General features: G+C 55.4%; 2 protein-coding genes across 4 annotated transcripts in view; one reads left to right on the top strand and one right to left on the bottom strand.

Moving 5' to 3' along the window:
• The window catches only part of LOC116838828 (sodium/calcium exchanger 1), a 144,049-nt gene that overhangs the window by 81,497 nt on the left and 38,480 nt on the right, over window positions 1-24,072 (top strand). The gene's annotated exons all lie outside the window — the stretch shown is intronic.
• On the bottom strand, window positions 10,327-22,489 carry KCNK4 (potassium two pore domain channel subfamily K member 4). Of its 3 annotated transcripts, none has more exons than XM_032804346.2 (7): window positions 22,336-22,489; window positions 19,784-20,109; window positions 18,219-18,339; window positions 17,898-18,058; window positions 15,859-16,045; window positions 12,973-13,112; window positions 10,327-11,683 (listed from the first exon to the last, which is right to left on the bottom strand). In XM_032804346.2, exons 2-7 carry the CDS (start codon window positions 19,970-19,972, stop codon window positions 11,213-11,215), a joined length of 1,269 nt encoding a protein of 422 aa, XP_032660237.1. In that variant the 5' UTR covers window positions 19,973-20,109; window positions 22,336-22,489; the 3' UTR covers window positions 10,327-11,212. The 3 variants fall into 3 exon arrangements, with proteins under 3 accessions (XP_032660237.1, XP_032660236.1, XP_032660235.1); XM_032804345.2 differs by lacking the exon at window positions 22,336-22,489 and adding an exon at window positions 21,679-21,757; XM_032804344.2 differs by lacking the exon at window positions 22,336-22,489 and having other exon boundaries at window positions 19,784-20,235.

Below are 24,072 nucleotides of genomic sequence, written 5' to 3'. Positions count from 1 at the left end.
ATGCTAATACCTCCTTAACTAAACCCACTCTTAATTTTACCTACCCCCCCCCTCCATTAATTGGTTTTATCGTTTTGATCATGATATTTTTTTTTGGAACCTTCTATACCTCCCTAACACATATGTATCTATTTCATGCCCTGCATCTGCATCATGCTAAGGCTGCATGTATCAATCACACATCCACCTTTTATTCTGCAACCAATAATGGGTGGAGCCATACCACAGTTTCATCCTTAAAACCCGGCCATTTTTGGATGTGCAGTGATGTTGCATTTGCTGTGCTTCCTCCCTCGCATCCTCTATTGTTAGTTTTAACCCTGTTGGTTATATGATTACGTGATCAAGTGCTGTTTCAATCTCTTGCTATTTGCAAACGCTTGCTAATACTACAGGCAAGGGCTTCTCCTTAGTTAATCAGCAGTTAAATTCCCTTGCTCAGTATAGTATTCAAAATAGATTAATGATTCAATATTTGTTACAATCTTCCTCATTTGTACTAAATTTGCTGAAGTATATCCAGACTTTGCTGATAAATTTGTTTCTTTGCCATCTATTTCTCCTAATTTGTCCTCAATTGTTAAAGACCTGCAAACGTTGAGCTCTACTGTCAGAGAGTCACGAGAGACCTTCCAGTTTTGGTCATGGCTCAATTGGCTTGGCCTTGCGCCCTACAAATCCTATTCCAATCCCTGTTTGTGTCCCTTCTGGTTGGGCTCGCTCTTCTCTGTCTCGGATGTGCCTTCATAAAAGCCTGCATTCACAAGTTTGTTGCCTCGGCCTACATCGCTTCCACCCCCGAAGCGCATCCCTCGTAGGTGGAATGAGGAGTCGGACTCGGAAGTTTAGGTTTTCGGCCAAACTATTTCGGTCAGGGCACGGGGGCATGTTAGAATGGGTTCCTGTCTGCATCCTGTATCACTTGCCATACCGGTATTGCCCTGGCCTCTTCCTTTGTCATTCAGTGTTGAACGCATTCTACAACAATATGCATTACCTCAACTTTTGGGGCGAAGCCAGACCTTTTGGCACCTGCTCCCCTATTTGGGTGTAAACATTGCTTGTGCCAATCAGAGGCGAACATACACAGGTTTTGGGCCCCATCCCCGATGACACTCTGTGATGTCATAGTGGAGTACTTTAGGGGTTGCCCTGCCATGTGCAGGAAGGGAGAGGAGAAAACGAGTAATCCGTGTATCCCGTGTATGCCGTAACCGAGCCTGATCACCTCGAAGCCTCTCTCTCAGCTCACGTGTTTCAAATAGAGCTTCTACGTTTGCCGGTCGTGATGTGTTGGTTTGTATTTGTAAGTATCAGTTATTACTAAATGCTGCATTTTTTTTTTGTAAATATTGTTAGTAGATATTTTAGGCATTGTGTGTTTTAGGTTTTGTTAACTCTATTAGTAATCATAAGCTGCTCCCTTACCCCTTGTAACTATCTCCAATAAAATTTAAAATTGATTAATTTTAGTTGTGTGTGTGTCTGCAGTTTGCCTCGTGACCCATACTCCCCTTGCATCTCTTACTTATATAGTCTGTTGCCACGTGCAGCCTGGTAAATAACAGGCCTGCATTTTCTTTTGCCCCTGCAAATACGTGGCAATCCACAGGACCAAGCTTGCTGGGCACTGCACAGACCCACAACTGAGATCAGGGCCCTATCATCCCCAGAGACGCCTGCCATCTTAGCCCTGCCCAAGCCAGCTTGGCCAATGCCCCTCAGTCCTGACCTGCCCCTCTCCCAGACATATTTTTGCTGATTTTATGGGATAAGGGAGGTAGAGGAGACTGATTCAAGGAGCAACAAACTCCGTTTAGGTGACTCCTAAAATCTGCGCAAATTCTGCAGAGGGCTTTATAATGGAACATGGATGCGAGAAAAGAGAGGGCCAGGGTTCCCCACTGGCTTAGGGGCTGCTCACAGCCCTCCATCTCCACTTCCTAACAGCCCCATTGCAACCCTTATGCCCCTGGCACAACTTGAAAGCCCTTGTCTCTTGCCTCTGACCTGGGGGAAGCCCTGCCTGGTACAAGGAGCTGGGGGAGTAGGGTTGCTATTCTCACCTATGGCCAACAGGTGGCAGAGTTATGGTGTGTCGGTGGGAGTGTGTGGAGGGGACTGAGGATTTAAAAAACGCCTTGCAAACAAGGCAAAGTGGGTGCTAGGGAATGGCCTAGCGCAGGGCCCGCTTTAGGAAGTGCGGGGCCCAATTTGAACAGTTTCAGCAGGGCCATGGCAGGGATGACTGAAAAAAAAAAAACATGTAAAAAAACCTTGTGGGGCTTGTACTCACCGGGCGGTGCTCCGAGTCTTCGGCGGCACTTCAGCGGCAGGTCCTTTACTCGCTTCAGGTCTTCGGCAGCACTGAAGGACCCACCACCGAAGTGCCGCTGAAGACCCAGAGTAAGCGAAGGACCCACTGCCGAAGTGCCGCTGAAGACCCAGAGCGCCGCCAGGTGAGTAAAAATTAAAAAGGCGCCTCTAGCCAGGGAAGGGATTCTCACTGGATGCGGGGCCCTCTTAGGCGCGGGGCCCGATTCAGGGGAATTGGTGGAATAAGCCTAAAGCCGGCCCTGGCCTAGAGCCTCCAGCTTCTGCTCCACCATCCTAGCCCTTCCTCCCAGCTGTTAGTGCCCCTCAGTCCTGCCCCAGTCTCCTTGCCCCAGCTCTGCTAGTGCCCCTCCATCCTGACCCCCAGTGTCCCCTCACCCCCAACAACTGGACCTGCATTCCCCATCCCTAGTATCCCAGCTCTCTAGCCCCCATGCATCCCCCATGCCCATATGGGTGTGGAATTGACCCTGTTCATAACAGACCCAGAGGAGAGAGTCTAGGATGCAGCTACCTCTGGGGTGGGGTTATTTATATAGGGACCGCGGTCCAAGGAGAACATCCCTTACCAAACATCTCCCCACCGCCTACAGCACAGCGACCCCCTCAGCTCCCCAGTGCTGCCCTACAGCATTAGGGTTAGCACTGGCTGCCAGGGAGTATCCTCTCCTGAGTTCCAAACCCACTCCCTGCAGCACAGCACCCCTCGTTCTGCTCTCAAGGAGGCAATGGGTCCGAGCAAAGGAGATAAGATCCATTTTAATTTTGTCTACAACGTTCCAAATCTCAGTGCATTCTGGGATGGCGGGCGGGGGTCAGGTGCTTGGGAGAGGGATGGGGTCATGCATTAGGGTGGTCAGAGGTCAGGCATTGGTGTGAGTGTGTGAAGTGCCAAGGTCAGGAATTGGGGGTGATGGGGTGGGGTGCAGGAGAGTTTGGAGGCTCATGAAGTGGGGCACACGGGGGTGTGGACCCATCTGACTAACCCTTCCTGACCCGGTGCTCCTAGCCCCCAGCTGCTGCCTCAGTTGCTCCATGCGCTGCTCCATATGGTGAGTGAGCGGGTGCCTTGCCCCCAGATGCCGCCGGTAATCTGTGAGGAAAATCTGGTGGTCAACATTGGCTCACACTCCCCCTGTCCTAAGGCCCCAGCCAAAGGGAAGGAGGGGGGCACTGTAGGTGCAAGGGCGCCACCTAGTGGGCACAAGTAGCTGCATCACAGGCTCATCCCCTCCCAGACCTATGAGGAGTTAGCCCCATGCTTGGAAGCCACCTTCCCCTCCCACACCCCCAGTGTTTATGGCAAGCTTGATGTAATCCTTGGGCCTGCCCTTTGCAGGGTTTCCCATCTATCGGCTGGCATTGCACTGCATGTGCTGATTGGCCAAGGGAAGGGGTCAGGAGTCAGGGTCTTGGAACTGGGGGGAGGGTTGGACAGGCTCAGATTCTGGACAGTGTCACTCCACTGCACAGTGTTGTTGCATTGCCACATTGGGGGGGGGGTCATGTGGTGTAACACTGTTGAGTCGCATTATGTTGCACCAGGGGGCTCACGCAGTGCAGTGTTGTTGTATTGTTTCACCCAGCCCAGTGTGGTTGCATTGTGTCACGCGGCGGGGGGTGGTTGCATGGTGTTGCTGGGGGTGTGTCACTTGGCACAGGGAGGTCACTGTCTTGGGTTGCACTGGGTGATTCCTTTGGGCTGCCATGTTGCATGGTGTCACCCTGCGGCATTAGGTGCAGGCTGGTGTGGGATCCCATTCCCCGCTGAGCTGACACCCCCAACTTTCCCCCCACCCATCACCCATGTGTCCCCCTCACCTTTCAGGGTCTCTGTTAAGATTGCCAGCACCTCCTCCTCCATCAGCCCCAGGAGGGGTAGGGGCACCTGTGGTGGGAGGGAGTGGCTTTACCACTGGAGGCTCTCAGGTCTGGGAGGGGGGTATTCCCTCCTCCCTGGCTGTGGAGTGGGGGAGCTCAGTGTCCAGGAGGTGATTCCCTGCAGCCCTGACCCTCCCTGGGAGGATTTCTGAGCACTCATCCACATGATGAGAGCCTCAGTTCTCAGTGGTGCCCTGAGACTGGGGGAGGGCATTGTGAAGAGGCCCCTTCCCCACTGACATAGGACCCAGGTGGGGCATTAACCTTGTGTGTGTTCCCTGTGGGTGGGTGAAGGGAACTCAGGGGATCATGAGAGATGCCTAGACTGGGGTTCCCCATCAGGGCCCCAAACTGGAGCATCAGAAGTGATGGGGGAATCACATGAGGGGACTGACTCAGGGGAGGGAGCCCCATAAGAGGGCATTAGGAGGGGCTGGGGTGATCAAGGCCGGAAGACAGGCCACCATGGGGGATCAGGGAGATTGTGGGGGACATTTTAGGGGCTCAGGGTAGGGGTACTGAAAGGTAGTCAGAGGAGGCTGGGGGCAGGTGCACTGAGTAGGTCAGGGCTCAGGTGAGGTGGGAGGGGGTTGGCAGGAGGCTCAGGTCTGGGCAGGGCAGGATCATACCATCAAAGGGGGGAGAAGGGCCCCATAAACCACAGGGTTGGGGGGAGAGACTCACAGCTGCTTTGCAGTCCCGCTCATGTTTCCTCAGCCGGTGCCTGTAAGATTGATTCTGGCCCAGTGAGGATGAGCAGAGAGTGTGAGATGGGAGCAAACAGTGTCATGCCCTCCCTGCCCCCCACCCTGACTGCCTGGGACCACACAATGCCCCCTGTCACCCACCCCCACCTTGCACCCCACCCTGATTGCCTGAGATGACCTTATGCCCCCTGTTCCCCGCATCCACCCAGCACCCCCAACCTGACTGCCTGGGACCACCCAACACCCCCTGCTGCCCACCCCCACCTTGCACTCCATCATGATTGCCTGGGACCACCCTACACCCCCTTCCCCCATCCCCACCCCGCACTCCATCCTGACTGCCTGGGACCACCCAATGCCCCCCACCCCCACCTCATCCTGACTGTCTGGGACCACTCAGTGCCCTGCCCCCATCTCTGCTCCCTAGCTATCCCCACTCTAGCTATCCTGGGCTTCCTCCCCAGCAGAGAAAACTGAGAGGTGAAGGGCAGGAGGCCTGGGGGAGGCTCAGGCCAGCTGTTCCTAGGCTCTCTGGGTTAAGCTTGGCTTCCCCATACTACCAGGGGCTCTGTAATGCTGGATTCCAGTGGACTCACTGGCTTGCTTGGAGCAGACTGGGTGGGGTCCCTGCAGATCCCCCCCAGCCATGTCACTCCTAAGGAGCAAAGGCTCTGCCAGGAATCTGAACTTGTTGGGACTGACTGTGGGGCCTCAGAGGGTGCTGGAGCCCAGAGGCCCAGCCCTGGGCACAGAGCCGATGGACTTGCCCTGGTGAAATGCTGAGCCTGGGTCTGACAAATAATAGGGCTCCTCCCAAAGGGACGGTCAGAGTATCTACAGGCCCGAGATAAGGGGGTCTGGCTGTACCCACCTGTGTTAGCTGGTCCATGTGGTAACCCCGCTGGTGTGCCAGTCTCCAGTGGCTGATGCGACTCCCTATGCTCAATATAGTGCTGCCCATGCCTGAGGGGGCAGAGTGACTGAGCTTGAGGTAGCGGGGTGGGGCTCAGTCTATAACCCCCACCCACCACAGATCCAAAAGCACACAGGTATCCCTTGCCTGGTGCTGAGATGAAACCATTTCTGGGGTGGAGAGCAGGGGCTGTTTACACAGGGATTCCTCCCCCTATGACTCACCTGAGAGGGTGGTGTGTGACTCCAGATGGGGGAGATGGGCTGAGGTCGCTAAGGCTTCAGCAGCAGGTCCAGGTTCCTGGTGGGAGGAATCTCTTTAGAGCAATTGGGGGCAGCCGAGGTGCCCCCTAACTCCATCCCTAGGCCTTCCCCTCCTCCTGTGGCTTTGCACCCCTGGCATCTAAGAGGCGGCTTCCTTTCCCACCTCCTCCCCCACAGGCAGCCCCTTCCTTGGAGTTGCGGGGTGGGGCGGGGAGCGTGCAGGGCAGATGCCCAGATCCCATTGCCCCCCAGCCCTCTGTCCCCTAGTCACTCCTACCTCCTGACAGGCAAGGTCTGGTTCTTCTGGGTCATCATGGGGTGGAGGGGAGGTGCCCCTGGGTGACCTGTGGGTGGGGAGGGGATCCTGGTGAGGGGAGAGTATCCCCCGCCCCTCCCCAGATCAGATCAATGGGCCCATCTAGTGCAGTAGCCTGTCTTCCCCTCTCCCTGCCCAGGAGCAGACCTGTGGGCCCATCCAATCCAGTATCTCCCTCCCCCAGCTCCAGACCAGACTGTGTTCCTGTGGGGGGCGGGGGGGTGGAAGGGGTGGCTGGAGCCCTGGTGTGGAAATTCCTTTAGCACCTGCGTCTGACGAAGTGGGTATTCACCCACGAAAGCTCACGCTCCAAAACGTCTGTTAGTCTATAAGGTGCCACAGGATTCTCTGCTCCTTTAGCACCGATCTGCTAAAAGCTTCTATGAGGGGGGTGGATTCCATTAGGGGCATGAGAGCAGAGTCCCCAGGGGGGCATGGAGCTGGTGGAGGGATGGAATGGGGAAAGCAGCATCCCCGGTGCAGATAGGGAGCCGGGATGGAGAGGCTGCTGCTGCCCCACAGGGCAGATCAAGTCCCACCCAATGAGGCTGAGCTGTCAGCCCCCCAAGGGTCCCTGAATCCTGGGCATGCCACAGTCTAGTTGTGACCCCCCAGACCCAGCCATGTCCCCCAGAGGACAAGTGCCCCATGGATCCTGTGTTACATATTAACCCCCCCCTTCCGGAACTCTGTCCCTCTACCCCCAGTCACTAGAGATGGAGAGGCCTAGATGCCAACCCGATCACCCCACTCTTACCCCTCAGCACCATCCATCATCTGTTCCCCCTGCTCCAGCGCCTTCTCCTGCAACGACAGAGTGAGTTAAAGCAGACTCAGCTGCATCCCTTTCAGTGACACCCCAGAGAGCCCCAGTCCCTCTCCCAACACTGTGGTGCCCCCCCAGGAACCCCAGTCTCTGTCTCCCACTCTGCAGTGACACCTGCCAGCACCCCACATTGGTATTGGCACCATACAGGGATACCCAGTATTAGCCTCCCCCTAATATGGGGATGGCATTGTAGAGGATTGGGTGCCTCCCAGCCACTAATGAAGACCACTCCTCCCCCCTCCGCACACCCCAGTCCCATCCCCTACCTCCTGGGCAGTGCTGGGGTCAGGGGAGAGGCTCCACGCAGACCTGCAGAGAGAGGCAGGGCACAGGTTTACCAGGGTGCACTGTGCTGGCAATGTCCAGGAATGCCCTGTGAGCGTGACAGTCCATGGGGTTAGGGTGAGCACCCCTACTCCAGCATGCCTAGGCAGGGTCCTGGGCTCTCCAGTGCCCCGTGAGTTTGTATCTCCTTCTCCTTTCCCCGCCAGAGCCTCGCTCTCTGTTCCCTGGCCTGGGCAGCCAGATTCTTAATCCAGTGACATAGGAACATAGGGCTGGAAGGAACCTGCTGGGCCACTGAATCCGGACCCTGCTCTTGCAGCCAACCTGTTGCAGGATCCTGGTTGGAAACTTACCCAGCTCCATCCTCAGGCTGGTTGGGGTGCTTGCCCACCCCTCCTCCTACTGGGAGGCTGCTCTAGACCATCCCTCCTCTGCTGGGCACAAACCTTCTCACATTCAGCCTCAGTGGATTCCTGGCCAGGTTATCCCCCATTTGTTCTTACGCCAACATTCCTCACTCATAAGCCCCACTGTGATCATCCAGTCTGACCTCTGGCACCACGGGCCATAGGGCTGCCCTGAACTAATTCCCATTTGAACTAGAGCAAATCTGGATTTTGGTGGCCCTCTGCTAGACTGAAGAACCTTCCGTTATCATGTCTGTTCTCCAGGCAGGTGCCTAGAGACTGGGAGCAAGTTACCTCTTCACCTTCTCTTGGTTAATGACAGTAACTGAGTCCTGCAGTCTCTCTGTACAGCATTGTACCGGTAAGGCATCAGGATAAGGCATTATTACCTGACAGCTGCCCCTGTGCCTACATGGAAACATTCCTCCAGATTAAGGCAGGGTGTGAATTTTAAGTGGATTAACTATTCCTGTTTAACTGCATATGTGGATGCTCTTGGACCAGGAGCAGAGTGCCTTGGTCCAGATTAGTTTAATCTGGATTAGAATAATTTGGGATAAGGCACTCTGATTCTGAAATTAGGGTGTCCACACACGGAGTTAGGAATCATTAATCAGGAATAGCTCCTGAGTAGACAAGGCTTTGGTGCCCAGGTGCAGCCCTGCACGGCTCCCAGGTTCGCTCCAGGGCCCTGTTCCTAGGGACAGTTCTTGTTGGTGCATCCATCCCCAGTCAGAGAGAGCTGCAGCCATCCCATCTCCCCTGCCCTGGAGGGGAAAGTAACCCCTTTCTGCTCATGGGATGGCAATCCCAAGGGTATGGGGAAACTGAGTCATGGCTATTGTTCTTACAAATATGGCAGCATTTCCTACATTTTCCACAAGGTGATGTGATATACCCCCACCCCATGTTTAGTCAAGTATCCTCCCCCACTCCCAGCTAACCATGTAGCCCTGTACCCCATGCCTTTGGGGTGATATTCCCAGCATCCTCTGCTCTCACCATCTGCGCAATTCCGTCTCGCCATCCAGTTCCATTCCTGCCTTGCCCTGCAATGGACCAGGAAGCCATTAATGGGTTGCCCCTCCCTCACAGCCCCTTTGCTGGAAGGGGTTTATCCAGAGGACTGGAGCTCTCCCAAATGCCACTGCCACCCCTCTATGAATTGGGGCCCAGCTCTCCCAGACACCCTCCTTGAAATTGAGACCCAGAGTTCCTTCCTGAATCGAGACCTCATGCCTACAGATTCCTGCCCTTGAAACCAGGACCAGTGCCCCAGATGCACCCCCCTTGAAATCAGAATCCAGTGACCTGACAGGCCCCCTCAAACTGAGAAATAGTGGCCCCAGATGCCTTCCTATCCATGTCGCATCCTCCATCGCGTCCCTCCCCCACCCAGAGGGATTTTGGGGTTGTCACCTCACAGGTCCTGTTACCTTCTCTGTGTCCAGCTCATCTCCACTCTTCATGATGCCCCAAGGAACTGGGTGAGCTCAGAGCCTGAGACATCAGGGGGAGGGGAAGTGTCAGAGCTAGCGGCCCCCATGCAATCCCCCCCTTTTTAGCCCCCTCATTGCTATCCCCCACATGCCTTTGGTACCCAGTCATCCCCACCCCACCACTCCCATTGAGCCCCCACACCCTTTGTGCCCCTTGCAGCCTGGTCACCCCTCCTGACATCTGCCTACCCCTCCACACATGCCCGCTAACCCGCCAAACCCAGCCACACACCTCTGCCCCCCATTTACTCCTCCACTCCCCCTCTCTCATCAGACACCCATCTACTTTGTGCCCCCCATCACCCTTCCAGTATGGGGCACAGAGAGAAGCTGGAGTTTGGGGGGAGGGGTAGAGAACAAAATGACCATGCACACAAGCCCCCCCCCCCCCCCAAAAGGAAAGGATGGACTCACAGACATGCCACTCAGACCAGGACCCCATGGTGCCTAGCGATGACGCCATGGCAACAGAAGAACCCTGCTGGGCAACAGTCTCCAGGCCCCCACATCCCTTCCCAGGGACCCCAGAATCCCTCACTTGCCCCCAGCAGAGCTAGGGGAGAAGACACCCCCCCACAAGGTCCCCAATCCCCCACACCATACTTTGCACAGGTCCCCTGGGGGTGGAGGATCCCTGGGAGCGGTGACACCCCCACTCTGTGGCCCCACCTCCAGCATGCTCCACTTACTTCCACTCCCAGCACCCCTTCTGCACTGCCCCCCAACCCTGGTTCCTGTCCCCCATCAAACCCCCACAGCCCCTTGCCTCTGAACCCCCTTACACCTCCTCCATGCTCCCCCACCCCTCCTGGGCTGGTGCCTCCTGAGCACCCCCTCCCTGAGGCACCGTGTCAGCCACGCCGACTCTGGACAGACACACGGATGCAGTGTCTCTCATTCAGATTTTGGTTTAATCTGGAAAATAAAAATCAAAACAAAAAATCGTCCATCGAACAGAGTCAAACAGGCACCTTTGTGTGTGTGGATTGGGGGGGGGCGGGCGGTGACAGGACAGACAGACACAGAGCAGGATCGCTAGGTGGATACCCCCACTCCCTACACTACGGGGGAGGCGGAGGAGGCAGCAGGGAACAGCATTGCCCCTTGTTTGGGTCAATAAACTCCCCCAGTTGATTTGGGAGGCGTTACCCCCCAGGAGTTTGGGGGTTCAGAATATCATTTGGCAGTTTGATCCCTCCCCCATTTTGGGGGGGCTTAAGGACCCAGCTCACGAGGCAAATGAGGCACAGATTTGGGGGGAGACGGGGGTGTCCCCCACGAGCTGCCCCCTAGACACTCCAGGGGAGGGAGTTAGTCTCTGAACTGGGGTAGTAGGTGTCTGTGTGCAGTGAGGTTCCCTGTATTGGAGTGGGTCTCCTGGTACCAGGAAGGGGATGGGAGCAAATCCCTTTTCTGGGCATGAGTGGGATCTGGTGCTGGAGAGGGACAGCTGGCACCTTGAGGGGACCATGGAGGATGGTGTCTCTGTGCGAGGGGTGCTTAGCTGGTACCCGGGTGGGAGAGGCAGTCTCAGTGCTGGGTTGGCAGTTGGCAGCAGGGGGGCAGTTAGCATCACAGGGGATGGGATGTCTCCATGCGGGGTGGCCCAGTTGGTACCATGAAGGATGGGAGGTCTGTTTTGGGGGGGGCCCATTGGTACCATGGGGGACAGGAAGGCCCAGCTGACAGCCAGGGGGGCAGTCTCTATGCTGTTGGGGGCACAAGTAGCACCATGCTGCAGGGGGGCAGTGTCCGTGCTGGGGTCGCTCCACTCCCCTCTAGACTGCCTCGCCTTTGTGGCGAGTGCGGCTCAGCATGTCCATAGGCAGGCCAGGGGGCTGGCCGTGGGTGTGGCGGGTACGCAGGCGGCGGAGTTGGCGGGGGCGCTTGGCCTGCAGCCCCCCTTCGCTGGGCACCTCACTCTGGGTGTCGGAGCTCTCGTCAATGAAGGCCAGGTTCTCCCCCATGTAGTCTATAGGGCGCAGGCCGCCCCCCGCTGAGGCGGCCATGTTGCGGGCGTTGAGCTGTGCCACCTGCAGGGCGGTGCTGGGAGAGGGGAGCTCCGGGCGAGCCAAGGGAGGTGGTGGAGAAGGCATGGCAGGTGGAAGCTCTGGGGGAACAGGGGAGGGTGGGTGTCCCTTCAGTGTCCCCACTTTCTGAAGCTTCTCAGGCAGCCCCATGCCCGTCATCCGCAGCTGGGCTGTCACATTCCCTGTCCAGCTGGCAGCCTGCGCGGTGAGGCCCCCCATCTGTAGGTTGAGAGGGGAATCAAGGACAGGCAGGGAAATCTCCCACTGATCCCACCGTATACACCACCGAGCCCCCCCACTGACCTCCCTGCCCACATCCCTCCACTGATCCCCTCAACATAAATCCCCAACCCCCTCAGCCTGCAGGGTGAGACCCCCTGCCATTTGGGGGGAGAGTCAGGGAACCCATCCAAGCCCTGCCACTGACCCCCCTCCACTTCCACCCTGACCGCCCACATACTTACTCCTCCCTACCCCATCCCTTCCCACTGACATGCCCCCTCTCTACATGAACCACTCCTCCCTTCCCCCACCCATCCACTCTGCTGGATTGGGAGATGTCAGACTAGGGGGGAGCATGCACTGAGGTGTGTGTACAGGATGTGGGAGGAGGCTCTTTTGGAGGGGGTGCATGCTAGTGTGTGTGTGCAGGGTGGGTACAAAGCCTTTGTGCACCAGGACAGCACCTGCCAGTGGGTGTATCTTGTAGGGGTGCGGTGGAGCCATGATGGAGTCCACAGGGGGATGCAGGGGCCGTAGAAGGGGTCAGATGGAGTGGTCGGCTGGGGGGTGGGGAGGACCCATCTCATCCCACATGTGCTGGGTCAGCACCCCCAGCAAGTTGTCAATGGGGGGGATGTGGGGTCCTTTGAGGAGTTGGAAGAGGTGGAGGTTGTGAAGGGGTCTGTAGTGGGGTACCAACCCTGGCATGTGTATGCATGTGTATGCTGTGTACTCACAGCCAGTTAGGGGTGCCATGGGGGAGTCATAGGGATGGGGTGGGGACACAATGGGGGGATGCAAAGTCTGTGGGAGGATGCAAAAGGGTAGGGGGGCAGGGGATAGCGGGAGGCTGTGGAGAGTTTGAGAGGTGGGGTGGGGGACAGTGAGGGGGTTAGAGAGGTGAGGGGAATAGGACGTCTGTGGGTGACAGGAGGAGACAGTGGAGAGTTCATGGGGAGATGCAAAGGGGAGGCAGTAAGGGGGATGGAGGGGCAAGACAGTGGGGGGTTCATGGGGGAGCTGGAGGGCTCTGCAGGGGGTTGGAGGGGCAAGATGGTAGAAAGTAGGGGGGTTGGAGGAGTGGGGGGCAGAGGAGCACAGCAGAGGGGAGTCCGTTGGGGGTCCATGAGAGGATGCAAAAGGGGGCAGTGAGTGGGTCAGAGGGCAGGGTAGTGGGGGTTCTGTGGGAAGGTAAGGGGCAGGAGGGGGTGCAAAGAGGGGATCTGAGGGGTGGGGGGAAGTAAGGGGATCAAAGAGATGGGGTGGGGGAAGTGCGGGGTACCAACCTCAGCCCGTGTGCGACGGGACAACACCCGCAGCCAGTTGCCAATCATGGTGAGGATGGAGGCGAAGTAGGCGAGGCCCAGCAGGATCCAGAACCAGACCAGAGGCTTGTACCAGGGGTGCTTGTCCCCTATACCATCACCTGGGAGGGAAGATACTGAGACACTGCCCCCGAAACACACAACCTCCTCGCTGCATCGACTGTGCCTTCCCTGCCCCTCTCTCCCATCACTCCACTGCCCCCCAATCCTCCTGCTAGCCCCTCTCTACCCACTTCCCTCTGCCCCCTCCCTATTCTCCTTTCCCTGTACCACGCCCCCCTGGCCACACAAAAATGGCCAATGGTCCATCTAGCAGTATCCTGTCTTCCGACAGTAGCCCATACCGGAGCTTCAGGGAGAGAGTACAGAACAGGGCAATTTGGAGAGATCCACCTGTCTGCCCCTCTGGCTTCTGACAGTTCAGAGGGTTAAGAGCGCCCTAAGCATGGGGTATATCCATCTCTGACCATCTTAGCCAATAGCCAGTGATGGACCTATTTTCCATGAACTTATCTAATATTTTTTTGAACCCAGTTATATTTCTGGCCTTCACAACATCTCATGAGAGGTTGACTGTGCCTTGTGTGAAGAAGTATTTCCTCTTGTTTGTATTAAACTTCATCCCCACTAATTTCAGTCAGTGACCCCCCTGGTTTTTGTATTGTGAGAAAGGGTAAATAAAGACTTCTCTATTTTTCTACACCAGTCCTGATTTTGTATACCTCTATCATATCCCCCACTTCATTGTTCAGCTTAGAAAAGAGACAATCCTAATATTTTTAAATTCTCCTCATATGGAAGTTATTCCATACCGTTGATCACCCCTGTTGTCCTTTTCTGAATGTTTTCCAGTTCCACTATATATTCTTTTTGAGATGGGACAACCAGAACTGGACACAGCATTCAAGGTGTGGGCACATCATGGATTTATATAGTGGCATTATAATATTTTCTGCCTTATTTTCTATCCTTCCTAGCATTCTGTTAGCCTTTCTGACCACTGCTGCACATTGAGCTGAAGTTTTCAGAGAACTACCCACAATAACTCCAAGATCTCATTCTTGAGTGGCAACATCTAATTTAGACCTCATCATTTTGTATGTGTAGCTAGGATTATGTTTCCCAATGTGCATTACTTTGCACTTACCAACGCTGAATTTCATCTCCCATTCTCTTGCCCACTCATGCAGTTTCGTGAGATCCCTTTGTAACTCTCTGCAGTCTGCTTTAGACTCAACTATCTTAAGTAATTTTTTATCATCTGCAAACTTTGCCATTTCACTGTTCACTCCCCTTTTCCAGATCATTAGTGAATATGTTGAATAGCACAGGTCCCAGTCCCTCGGGGGACGCTGATATTTACCTCTCTCCATTCTGAAAACTGACCATTTATTCCTACCCGTTGTTTCCTATCTTTCAACCAGTTACTGATCCATGAGAGAGCCTTCCTTCTAATCCCACGACTACTTTTTTTGTACGAGCTTATGGTGAGAGATCTTGTCAAAGACTTTCTCAAAATCCAAGTACACTATATCGACTAGATCACCCTTATCCACATGCTTGTTGACCCCTCTCAAAGAATTATTGAGTCATGAGCCACAACTTCTCTTTACAAAAGCTGTGTTGACTCTTCTCCAACAAAGTGTGTTTATCAGTGTTAACTGATAATTCAGTTGTTTTTTTTCACTATAGTTTCTATCAGTTTGCCCAGTACTGAAGTTAGGCTCACTGGCCTGTAATTGCCAGGATCACCTCTGGAGCCTTTTTGTTAAAATTGGCATTACATTAAGCTATCCTCCAGCCACCTGGTACAGAGGCTTGTTTCAGTGATGGATTACATACCACAGTTAGTAGTTCTGCCATTTCATGTCTGAACTCTTGGGTGAATACCAACTGGTCCTGGTGACTTATTACGGTTTAATTATCAATTTGTTCTAAAACCTCTTCCACTGACACGTCTGTGTAACAGTACTTCAGATGTATCACCCAAAAAGAATAGCTCTGATGGGGGTATCTCCCCCACAGCCTGTGGTGTGAAGACTGATGCAAAGAATCCTTTTAGCATCTCTGCAACGGCCTTGTCTTCCCTGAGTACTCCTTGAACACCTTTGTGGTCTGGCCCCACTGCCTGTCTGACATGCTTCCTGCTTCTGATGTACTACAAAATTCTTACTCTTACTTTTTGTGTCTATAGCAAGTTGCTTCTCAAGTTCTTTCTTGGCCTGTCTTATTACACTTCTACCCTTAACCAGCCTGAGTTGGTTGGAACTTATTGGAATTTGATTTCCAATGTTTAAAGGGTGCTTTTTTGCTTCTAACCACCTCCATTATTCTGCTGTTTAGCTATGGTGGTATTCTTTTGGTCCTCGTATGGTCTTTTCTGATTTGGGGTATACATTCACTATGACCCTGTATTATGGGGTTTTTAAATAGTCCCTGCTGTTTGCAGGCATTTTGCTCTTGTGACAGCTCCTTTTAATTTCCATCTAACAAGTGTCCTCATTTTGTGTATTTCCCCTTTTTTAAGTTAAATGTTACTGTAGTGGGATTTTGTGTGTGTATTATCTCCCTACAGAGATGCTAAATTTAATTATATTATGGTCACTATTACTGAGCAGTCCTGCTATAATTAGCTCTTGGACCACATCCTCTGCTCCACTTAGGACATCACACCTCACCACCCACCTTCTCTGTCATTCGCTCCTCACACCTCCCACACTGGGACCCACTAGCGGCTCTCTCACACTAACCCCCCCACACACTAGGCTTCCCCCTCCCCTTTCCTTGTCTCCCATGAAGCCCAGCTTCCACTGAGCCCCTCTCCCATATAGATCCCCTCATGCCTACCTGCTACATAGTCCCCGAAGCCGATGGTAGTCAGCGTGATGACCACGAAGTAGACAGATTCCAGCAGGGTCCAGCCCTCCACTCGCTGGAACACAATGGTGGGGATGGTGACGAAGAGGATGCACCCAATGAGGATGAAGAGCAGGGCGGAGAGAACCCGAACAATGGTGGGACTCACCTGCCATTTCTGGGAGGGAGGAGACAGCATCAGGGGAGTACCAGGGGAAAGCCCCTCCTGCACACGCACACTGTGACCCCCGAGAGGGGAACCACCACCACCACCACCACACACACCAACCCCTTTGCCCCTCACATACACTGATTCCTCCCAACACACACACACACTCTCTCTCTCTCTCTTTCGCCCCCCCTCACACAGCCCCCTAGCAGTAGAGGTGCCACCTGGCCGGGTTTTGTACTGCTTTGCCAGGTAGAAGATTTTCTGTGCTGGGTTTTTTCATTTGAGACATGCCAAAGCGCTCTACAATCCATGCCTTGTAGTTTGGACTGTGGCCCATGTTAGGATGAGGTAAGAAAAATGATAAAAGACATCCACACAGTGTGCAGCAGCAGTCAAAAAAGCAAACAGGATGTTAGGAATCATTAAAAAAGAGACAGAGAATAAGACAGAGAATATCTTATTGCCTTTATATAAATCCATGGTGCGCCCACATCTTGAATACTGCGTACAGATGTGGTCTCCTCTTCTCAAAAAAGATATACTGGTATTAGAAAAGGTTCAGAGAAGGGCAACGAAAATGATTAGGGGTTTAGAACAGGTCCCATATGAGGAGAGATTAAAGAGGCTAGGACTCTTCAGCTTGGAAAAGAGGAGACTAAGGGGGGATATGATAGAGGTCTATAAAATCATGAGTGGTGCAGAGAAAGTGAATAAGGAAAAGTTATTTAATTTTTCCCATAATATAAGAACTAGGGGACACCAAATTAAATTAATGGGCAGCAGGTTTAAAACAAATAAAAATAAATTCTTGTTCACACTGTGCACAATCAACCTGTGGAACTCCTTGCCTGAGGAGGTTGTGAAGGCTAGGATTATAACAGGGTTTAAAAGAGAACTAGATAAATTCATGGTGGTGAACTCCATTAATGGCTATTAGCCAGGATGGGTAAGAAATGGTGTCCCTAGCCTCTGTTTGTCAGAGGGTGGAGATGGATGGCAGGAGAGACATCACCTGATCATTACCTGTTAGGTTCACTCCCTCTGGGACACCTGGCATTGGCCATTGTTGGCAGACAGAGTACTGGACTGGATGGACCTTTGGTTTGACCCAGTATGGCCATTTTCATGTTCTTATGTAAAAGAACATAAAAATATACAGATTGTGTGGGGTTGTTCGTCCGTTTTGTAAAACGATTCTCTAACGCATTCTAGTAATACCTATAATGGGCACTAGGACCATTTTACTTAACAGGGGGCGTGGCTAGTGGCCGGGTTCTGGTGGTGGTGTGACAAGTGGACTAGATTTTGTTGTCGGTTGATGGGCTGACGGCCAGTGGCTGTGATTTGTTAAGTGGCAGGGTGGCCAGAGGCTGGGTTTTCTGCACCTTGGAGGTGGCCGCCCTACCCAGGAGGGGAACTGTGCCACATAACCCTGGGGAAAGGACCCTCCCCCACCTCTGGGAAGGGAATCCCTGGAACCCACGAGGTGGAGGCAGAGAGTGTTGGGGGAGGAAACAGACTGGGGAGCCCAATGGGACCGGAGCCCCTAACCAAGCTGGCCCCATAAATGGGAAAGATCTAGTTCTGGGAAGCGGAGTTAGGCTCCTGATCCCACTATCTGACCCCTCCTCTGCAGCACCTCTGCTCTTCACACAGCCCGGAGAGTGGGTCCAGGGGCATGGGGGGGGGCTGCTGGGGGACCACAGGAGGCTGGGAGACCAAGGGGGACCATGGAAGACACTGTAGCTGCTGCACATGAGAGGCTGGAGCGGGGGAAGCACTGAAGACCCTGGAGCTGCTGGGTACGTGGGCCCTGGCTCTGTGGGGGCAGGGGGAGAGGGACGCAGAGGGCACTCACCAGAAAGATATCCTCCACCTTGCTGATGGCCTGGCGCAGCGAGAAGCCCAGGTGGTCGCCCACCCCAGCCAGCAGCATCCCGAAGAGTGGGATCCCAACTAGAGCGTAGAAGATGCAGAAGAGACGCCCCCCCTCTGTCTTGGGGGATGTGTTACCGAACCCTGGGGAGATGGCATGGAGTCAGCAGGGAGGGGGCAGAACTGATGCCCCTTAGTCCTGAACTGCAGCTCACTGCTATTGCAGCCCTGAGCACCCACCCCCAACCTCTGCCCTCAATCCCTACCCACACCACACACACACACACATCCCACGGGCCAGTACCGATGGTGGTGATGACAGTGCCAGCGAAGAAGAAGGCGCTGCCCATGTCCCAGTTGGTGCTGGTGCTATTGGTGCTGTTGGCTGTGGGGTCAGCGCCGGCACCCATGGCATCTCTGACATGCTGGGGGAAATGGGAAGGGGTTAATGCTAGTGGTTTTGGGTTCCCCCACATCATGCAGCTCCTGCTGTCCCCTCCCCACATCCTTAACCCCGAACTTGGCTTTCCCAGTACACATTTGGCAACCCTTTCCTGACTGCCCCATGGCTGTTGTTCCCAGACACCTGACTGCCCCCCACCCCACCCCTCCCTTCTTTCTCTCATCTCCCCCTGGAAACCCTCCATCAGCCTCACCCCACCCCATTGCCCCCCAAATCACCCCAACCTGCATCTGCTTCTGCCCCACACCCTTCCCATGCCTCCAGCACTGTCCCTCCTCATCTAGCCCTTACAACCATCTCTTTCCCACCCCCCCATTGGCTGAAATCAGAGTTGTCAATCTCAGGAGTTTTCCAGCTTGGCCCAAGGGTTAGGGGGAAAAGCCCCTGTGGTTGGCTGCCCTTCTCCCACTTTCTCCACCTCCTGGGAAGGGCAGCCAATCAGGGCTGCTGCAGGAGGCAGGTGATGCTCTCCCTCCCCCACAAGAGATATCAGCTAGAGCAGTGGTCCTCAACGTGGTGCCCATGGGGGCATCTTAATGCGGCCGCGTCATGGCCCCCAGGGAGAGCATTTCAGAGGCATTTCAGCAAGGATGCCTCTTATTGACGACACTTGTTGCCGACAAGTGATGTCATCGAGAGGTGTCGCTCCCGAATTTCGGCGAGGATGCCTCTCAATGACGTCGCTTGCCGACGGCAAGCAGCATCATCGAGAGGCATCGCTGCCGAAATGCTGCCAAAATTTGGCAGCATTTCGGGGGGTGCTCCACCGCCACAGTGGTCCTTTGTCTGGCGCCCGCCAGACGAAAAGTTTGGGGACCACTGAGCTAGAGAATTGTGAGGTTAGGGTGACCAGATGTCCCGATTTTATAGGGACAGTTCCGATTTTTCTTTTATAGACTCCTATTACCCCCCACCCCCATCCCAATTATTCATATTTGCTGTCTGGTCACCCTATGTGGGGTTGGGGGGAGAGAAGCAGCAGGGAACAGGAGGGAAGTGGGGAGGAAAGGAGAAAGAGCCCAGTAGTTTAGGGCAGCCCAGCTCCCCCCTCCAGCCCTGCCCCTCCCAGACTGCGGGAGGGTGACAAGCCCCATGGAGCTGCAAGAGGAGGAGGGCAGATGTAGGAGGCCAGGGAGGGAATTAATTTCTGGACTGGAGGGACAGAATTAATTCATTAGGATTTTAGGAAAAGTTGGAGGCTCTGCACAATCCCTGAGCCAGCAAGAGCCTCTTTCTCTTTAGGAACTGGCAGCGCTGTAACTGAGGGGACTTTCAGTGGTGGCCATAGCACTTTCCATCACCCCCACCAATGCCTGCTATCCCTTCCCCATGCCCCACTCCTGCTCCCCTCTTTCCCCTATTCACCCCACCCCATCCCCCTCCATGCCCTTCTCCCACCATCTCACCAGGATGAGTGTGTCCAGCTCCTGGCTGGGCACACAGCGGTATCTCTGCAGGAACTGCTCACGGGCGACCTGCAGTGCCTCCTGCTGGCGGCTCTCGTGTGGCTGCTCCAGCAGGCGGAAGATGAAGGCGCCGCTCACCAGGTAGGCCAGCACCACTGTCAGCAGGGCCAGCACCGTAGCCCGTCGCATCACGCTGCCCCGCCCACTATGGGGTGTCTGCCCCACCCCCGCCCCACTCAGGATTGACTCCTTAGATGAGTAGCAGACAGGCAGTGCCCCATGGTTCTCAGCAGGGTTGGGGGCTGCAGGTGTCAGGGGAGAGCTCACTACAGGGAGAAGATGGGGGTGAGTGTGGGGGGAGGCCACCCCAATACCACCCATATCTCAATAACCTCCAACGCAGAGATCCCCTTGCATCCTAATATCACCGACACCCCATCCCAATACACCAATAACCCAATAGCCCCCACTGCATAGAGTCCCCCATTACATCGAAATACCATCCATAGACCCCCACCTTGATATGCCGCACCCATACCCCCACTGCATAGAGACCCACATTACACCCTGATACTACCCATACCCCCCGCCATTGCAATAAGCCCCACCCATACCCCAATGGCCCTCACGGCAGAGACCCCCAATACTACTCATAGCCCACTATTCTGATATACCCTACCCATACCTCCATCCAATATGCCCCACCCATAATCCATTCACCCTCATTCCAGAGACAGCTCATTACATCCCAATACCACCCATAGCCCCCCATCCTGATACACCCTACCCATACCCCAATAACCTCCACTATAGAGACCCCATTACACCCATTCATACCCCCAATAACCCCCACTGCATAGAGATCCCCATTACACCTGATACTCAGATGGCCTCCCCCGATATCCCTCACCCATACCCCAATCTCCACTGCATTTAGACCCCCAGAGGTCCCACTCCAATATGCTTCACCCATACCCCCATAACTCCTACTGCTTAGAGACCCTCATAGTCCCTATCCTGATACACCTATCCATACCTCCAATAACCCCACTATGTAGAGACCCTCCAGTATACCCAATACTGCTCATACCTTCCACCTTGATATGCCCCCTTTACCCCCTGCAATAAACCCCCTTCTTAGAGAACCCCAACCCAATATGCCACACCCAATAGCCCATGGTGCTCTGGGGCAGTGGCTCACTGGGGTGGGGGATGGGAGGAGTGTGGAGAGATGCCTACCCCACATAGTCCCTACTGCAGAGACAGCCATTACACTCACATATCCCCAGTATCCCCACCCCAATACCACATGCATAGGGGGCTTTGAGGGTAGCTCTCTGTGGGGAGAGGACACAGGCAGATTCCAGAGAAAGACACTCTCCTTTTGCCAGCTCCCCATATCCCCCACTGCACAGACATCCTCTATGCCATCTCCCACCCCCAGTGCCATGTGGCGTTCCAGGTGGTGGCTGGGGGTAGCTCACTGCAGGGGGAGACCACTCCCACAGCACCACATCCATCTTCCTCCAACAACCCTCCCTACACAAAGATCCTCCATCCTCCACCTCCAAATGCCCATAATGCTTGGCAGGGCAGGGCGAGAAGAGACACCCCTTTTTCCCACCCCCATAACATAGAGAAACCCCAGTTCCCCCAAACACCCCCAATACCTACGCTACTCCGGGAGATGGCGTACCTCACTGAAGGGGGAGAGGTGTGGGGGAATATACCCCCACCTTTCCCCCATTCCCAACCTGATACCCTCCCATCCCCTCTGCCGCCCCATCCACCCCCCGCTCTCCCTCAGCCCCCAGGGTGCCCATGGGAGGTAGGTTGCAAGGGGATCACAGGGAATGGGAGCATCACGCCGAGACCCCCCTGTCACCCCTCCATACCTTATGGTGCTCGGCGGGAGGGCAGCGAGAAGGCGGGTTGAGAAGCTGCACTGACACCCCGGCTCTGCCCCTCTCCCCGTGGGATGCCCCCAGCGCCGCTCGGAGCCGGAACCTCTGCCCAGTGGGTCCCACCCCCCAGCAGACCCCGCTCCCCAAGGGACAGACTGGGCGAGCCAAGGAGCTCCGGGGGGCAGCGCTCCGCCACCTCGCTGCCTCCCCCGGCCAGCCCCCAGCTGGGCAGCAGCGCGCAGTGCGCACCCGGCGGGGCGGGCAGGAGCTGCGGTGGATGGAGCGGGGGTGGTGTCAATGAGACGGCTCCGGGGCTGCTGCCAGGAGATGCTGTAGCTGGAGGGGCAGAGCTTAAAGCGGCAGGAGCAGCCGGGTGTGCGCTCAGCTGCCCATGAGGTGGGGGAAAGGACACCGGGGGGAGGACCCCTATCCCCGGACCAGGGCCCCACGGGGGTGGGGTGTTAACCCCGGTGGGTCGGGCGGAGGGATTAACCCCAATCCTAGGGATCCCCGATGGGGAGGGTCTTGGGGGAGTTAACCCCAGTCCCGGGGGGCCCACACGTAGGGGATACACTGTACAGCCCCCTTGCAGAGGGCGCGGGGGTCTCCCTCCGTCGCCCCGGGGGAAAGGCTGCCCCATTCACTCACCTGGGTGCCATGCAGAGCCAGACCCTACAGTAGCTGGGCTCCAGGGAGCAACGGAGGGGGGCTGAGTCTCCCGGCCCCTCCCAGTCGGGTGCGTGGGGGGGGGAAGCTGCCTGGTGCACAGCTGGTTCTGTGCCAGCCCTCCCCCATCCAACCTGTCAGCCAGAGCCCAATTAACGGGAGCCTTTCAATTAGCTCTGCCCCGCCAGGCCCTGGTGCCGCCACCGCAGGTTTGGCACTGCACAGGGGCCGCCAGCCAGCGTCCGTGCCCGGCCTGCCAGCAGAGGGCTGCAGGGAGCGGAGCAGGAGCCCCAGCTGCAGGGGGAGCTCCCGGCTACTCCAGGCCTGGCCTCTACACACACACACACACACACACACACACTTGTCTCATACACAGTGAGGCTCGTTCTCTCCAGCACGGGGTGACAGACACACATGGTGCGTCTCATACACCCCCGTCTCACACATACTATCACACACACTATCACGCCCCATCTCACACACATCCCTGTGTCTGTGTTTCATGCACAAACTTTCACACACCCTGTCACACACTGTAGCTCACACACTGTCCCACCCCATCTCACATGCATCCCTGTGTCTGTCACTTGTACTTGGACTGTCTCACACAGCATCACACATTCTATCTCACACAAACACTGACCCAGCCCATCTCCATGTCTGTCTCCCGTACATGGACTCTCTCACACACCACATGTATCTCACACACACGTTTCACCCCATCTCACATGGATCCCCATGTCTATGTCTCATACACAAACTGTGTCACACACTGTAGCTCACACAGTCACACTCCCTCTCACACACATCCCCTGTCTCGTGTCTGTATCTCAGACTCATACTTGGACTGTCTCACACAGCATCACACATTGTATCACACACACACACTGTCTCACCCCATCTCACATGCATCCCCAGCTGTCTGACATGTCATACAATCTCACACACACACAAACACACACATCTCTCTTACACATTTGACGCTCTCCAGATAAAGCCACTGCCGCTCAGCCCAGTTGGTCCCCCAGCCCCCATCACACTGCCCAGTGTGGGCAGTGGGGCACAGAGTTCCGGGGGAAGGGATGGATAGAGTGGTACCCGCCCCAGCATCCCCCCTCCCTCTGTATCACTCACTCACTCGCTAGCAGCAGCAGCAGCAGCAGCACCAGCTCCTCCCTGCACTAGGATCCGGCAGACAGGTGCAGCCTCCTGCCTCACTCCTCCCCTCCCAGGATGGGGCAGCTGCTGGGCTGCCTTCCGCTACCCCACCCCTGTTGGCCCCCAGCTGCCAGGAGCCTCCCCACCTCTGCCCAGTCACAGCCAGAGGGACCCAGAGCCTCAGGCTGCACGAGCTGCAGATTGGGGGGGGGGGGCTTTTAAACCTTTTTGGGGGGAGAGCATGGAGGGGGGCAGTGCACAGAGAGGGGACAGGCTGGTACCAGCACAGGGTACCCAGGGGGACAGAGGTGGGGACACATCCCTTTGCCATGGGATTCTGGGATGATTTTTTAGGATAGAGCAGTTCCCCTTCCCTGGGATGGTGCAACCCCCAAAGCCTCCCCACACTGCTCCCTCCCTGGCCCCAGAGGAGGGGGCAGGACTCCTGGGTTCAAGTCTCAGCTGCTCCATGTCCCCTCTCTGAGTCTGTTTCCCCCCCCCCCCGCAGAATGGGGTGGGGGCACTACTGTCCCTCTTCCTGCTGTTGCCTGGGTTCGGGAG

This window comes from Chelonoidis abingdonii, chromosome 17 (assembly GCF_003597395.2).
Source record: "Chelonoidis abingdonii isolate Lonesome George chromosome 17, CheloAbing_2.0, whole genome shotgun sequence".
In the NCBI taxonomy this organism is placed as follows: Eukaryota; Metazoa; Chordata; order Testudines; family Testudinidae; genus Chelonoidis; species Chelonoidis abingdonii.
This window is presented reverse-complemented; position numbering and strand designations above follow the sequence as displayed.

What these genes read in the sequence shown, in the direction of transcription:
- KCNK4 (XM_032804344.2), bottom strand. Translation starts at nt 20,164, where the DNA reads ATGGGTGGTATTGGGGTGGCCTCCCCCCACACTCACCCCCATCTTCTC. An exon ending in AGCTGGACACACTCATCCTG is followed by an intron (nt 18,340 to 19,783) that starts GTGAGATGGTGG and finishes CATTTCCCCCAG; the next exon opens with CATGTCAGAGATGCCATGGG. An exon ending in AGGTGGAGGATATCTTTCTG is followed by an intron (nt 16,046 to 17,897) that starts GTGAGTGCCCTC and finishes CCTCCCTCCCAG; the next exon opens with AAATGGCAGGTGAGTCCCAC.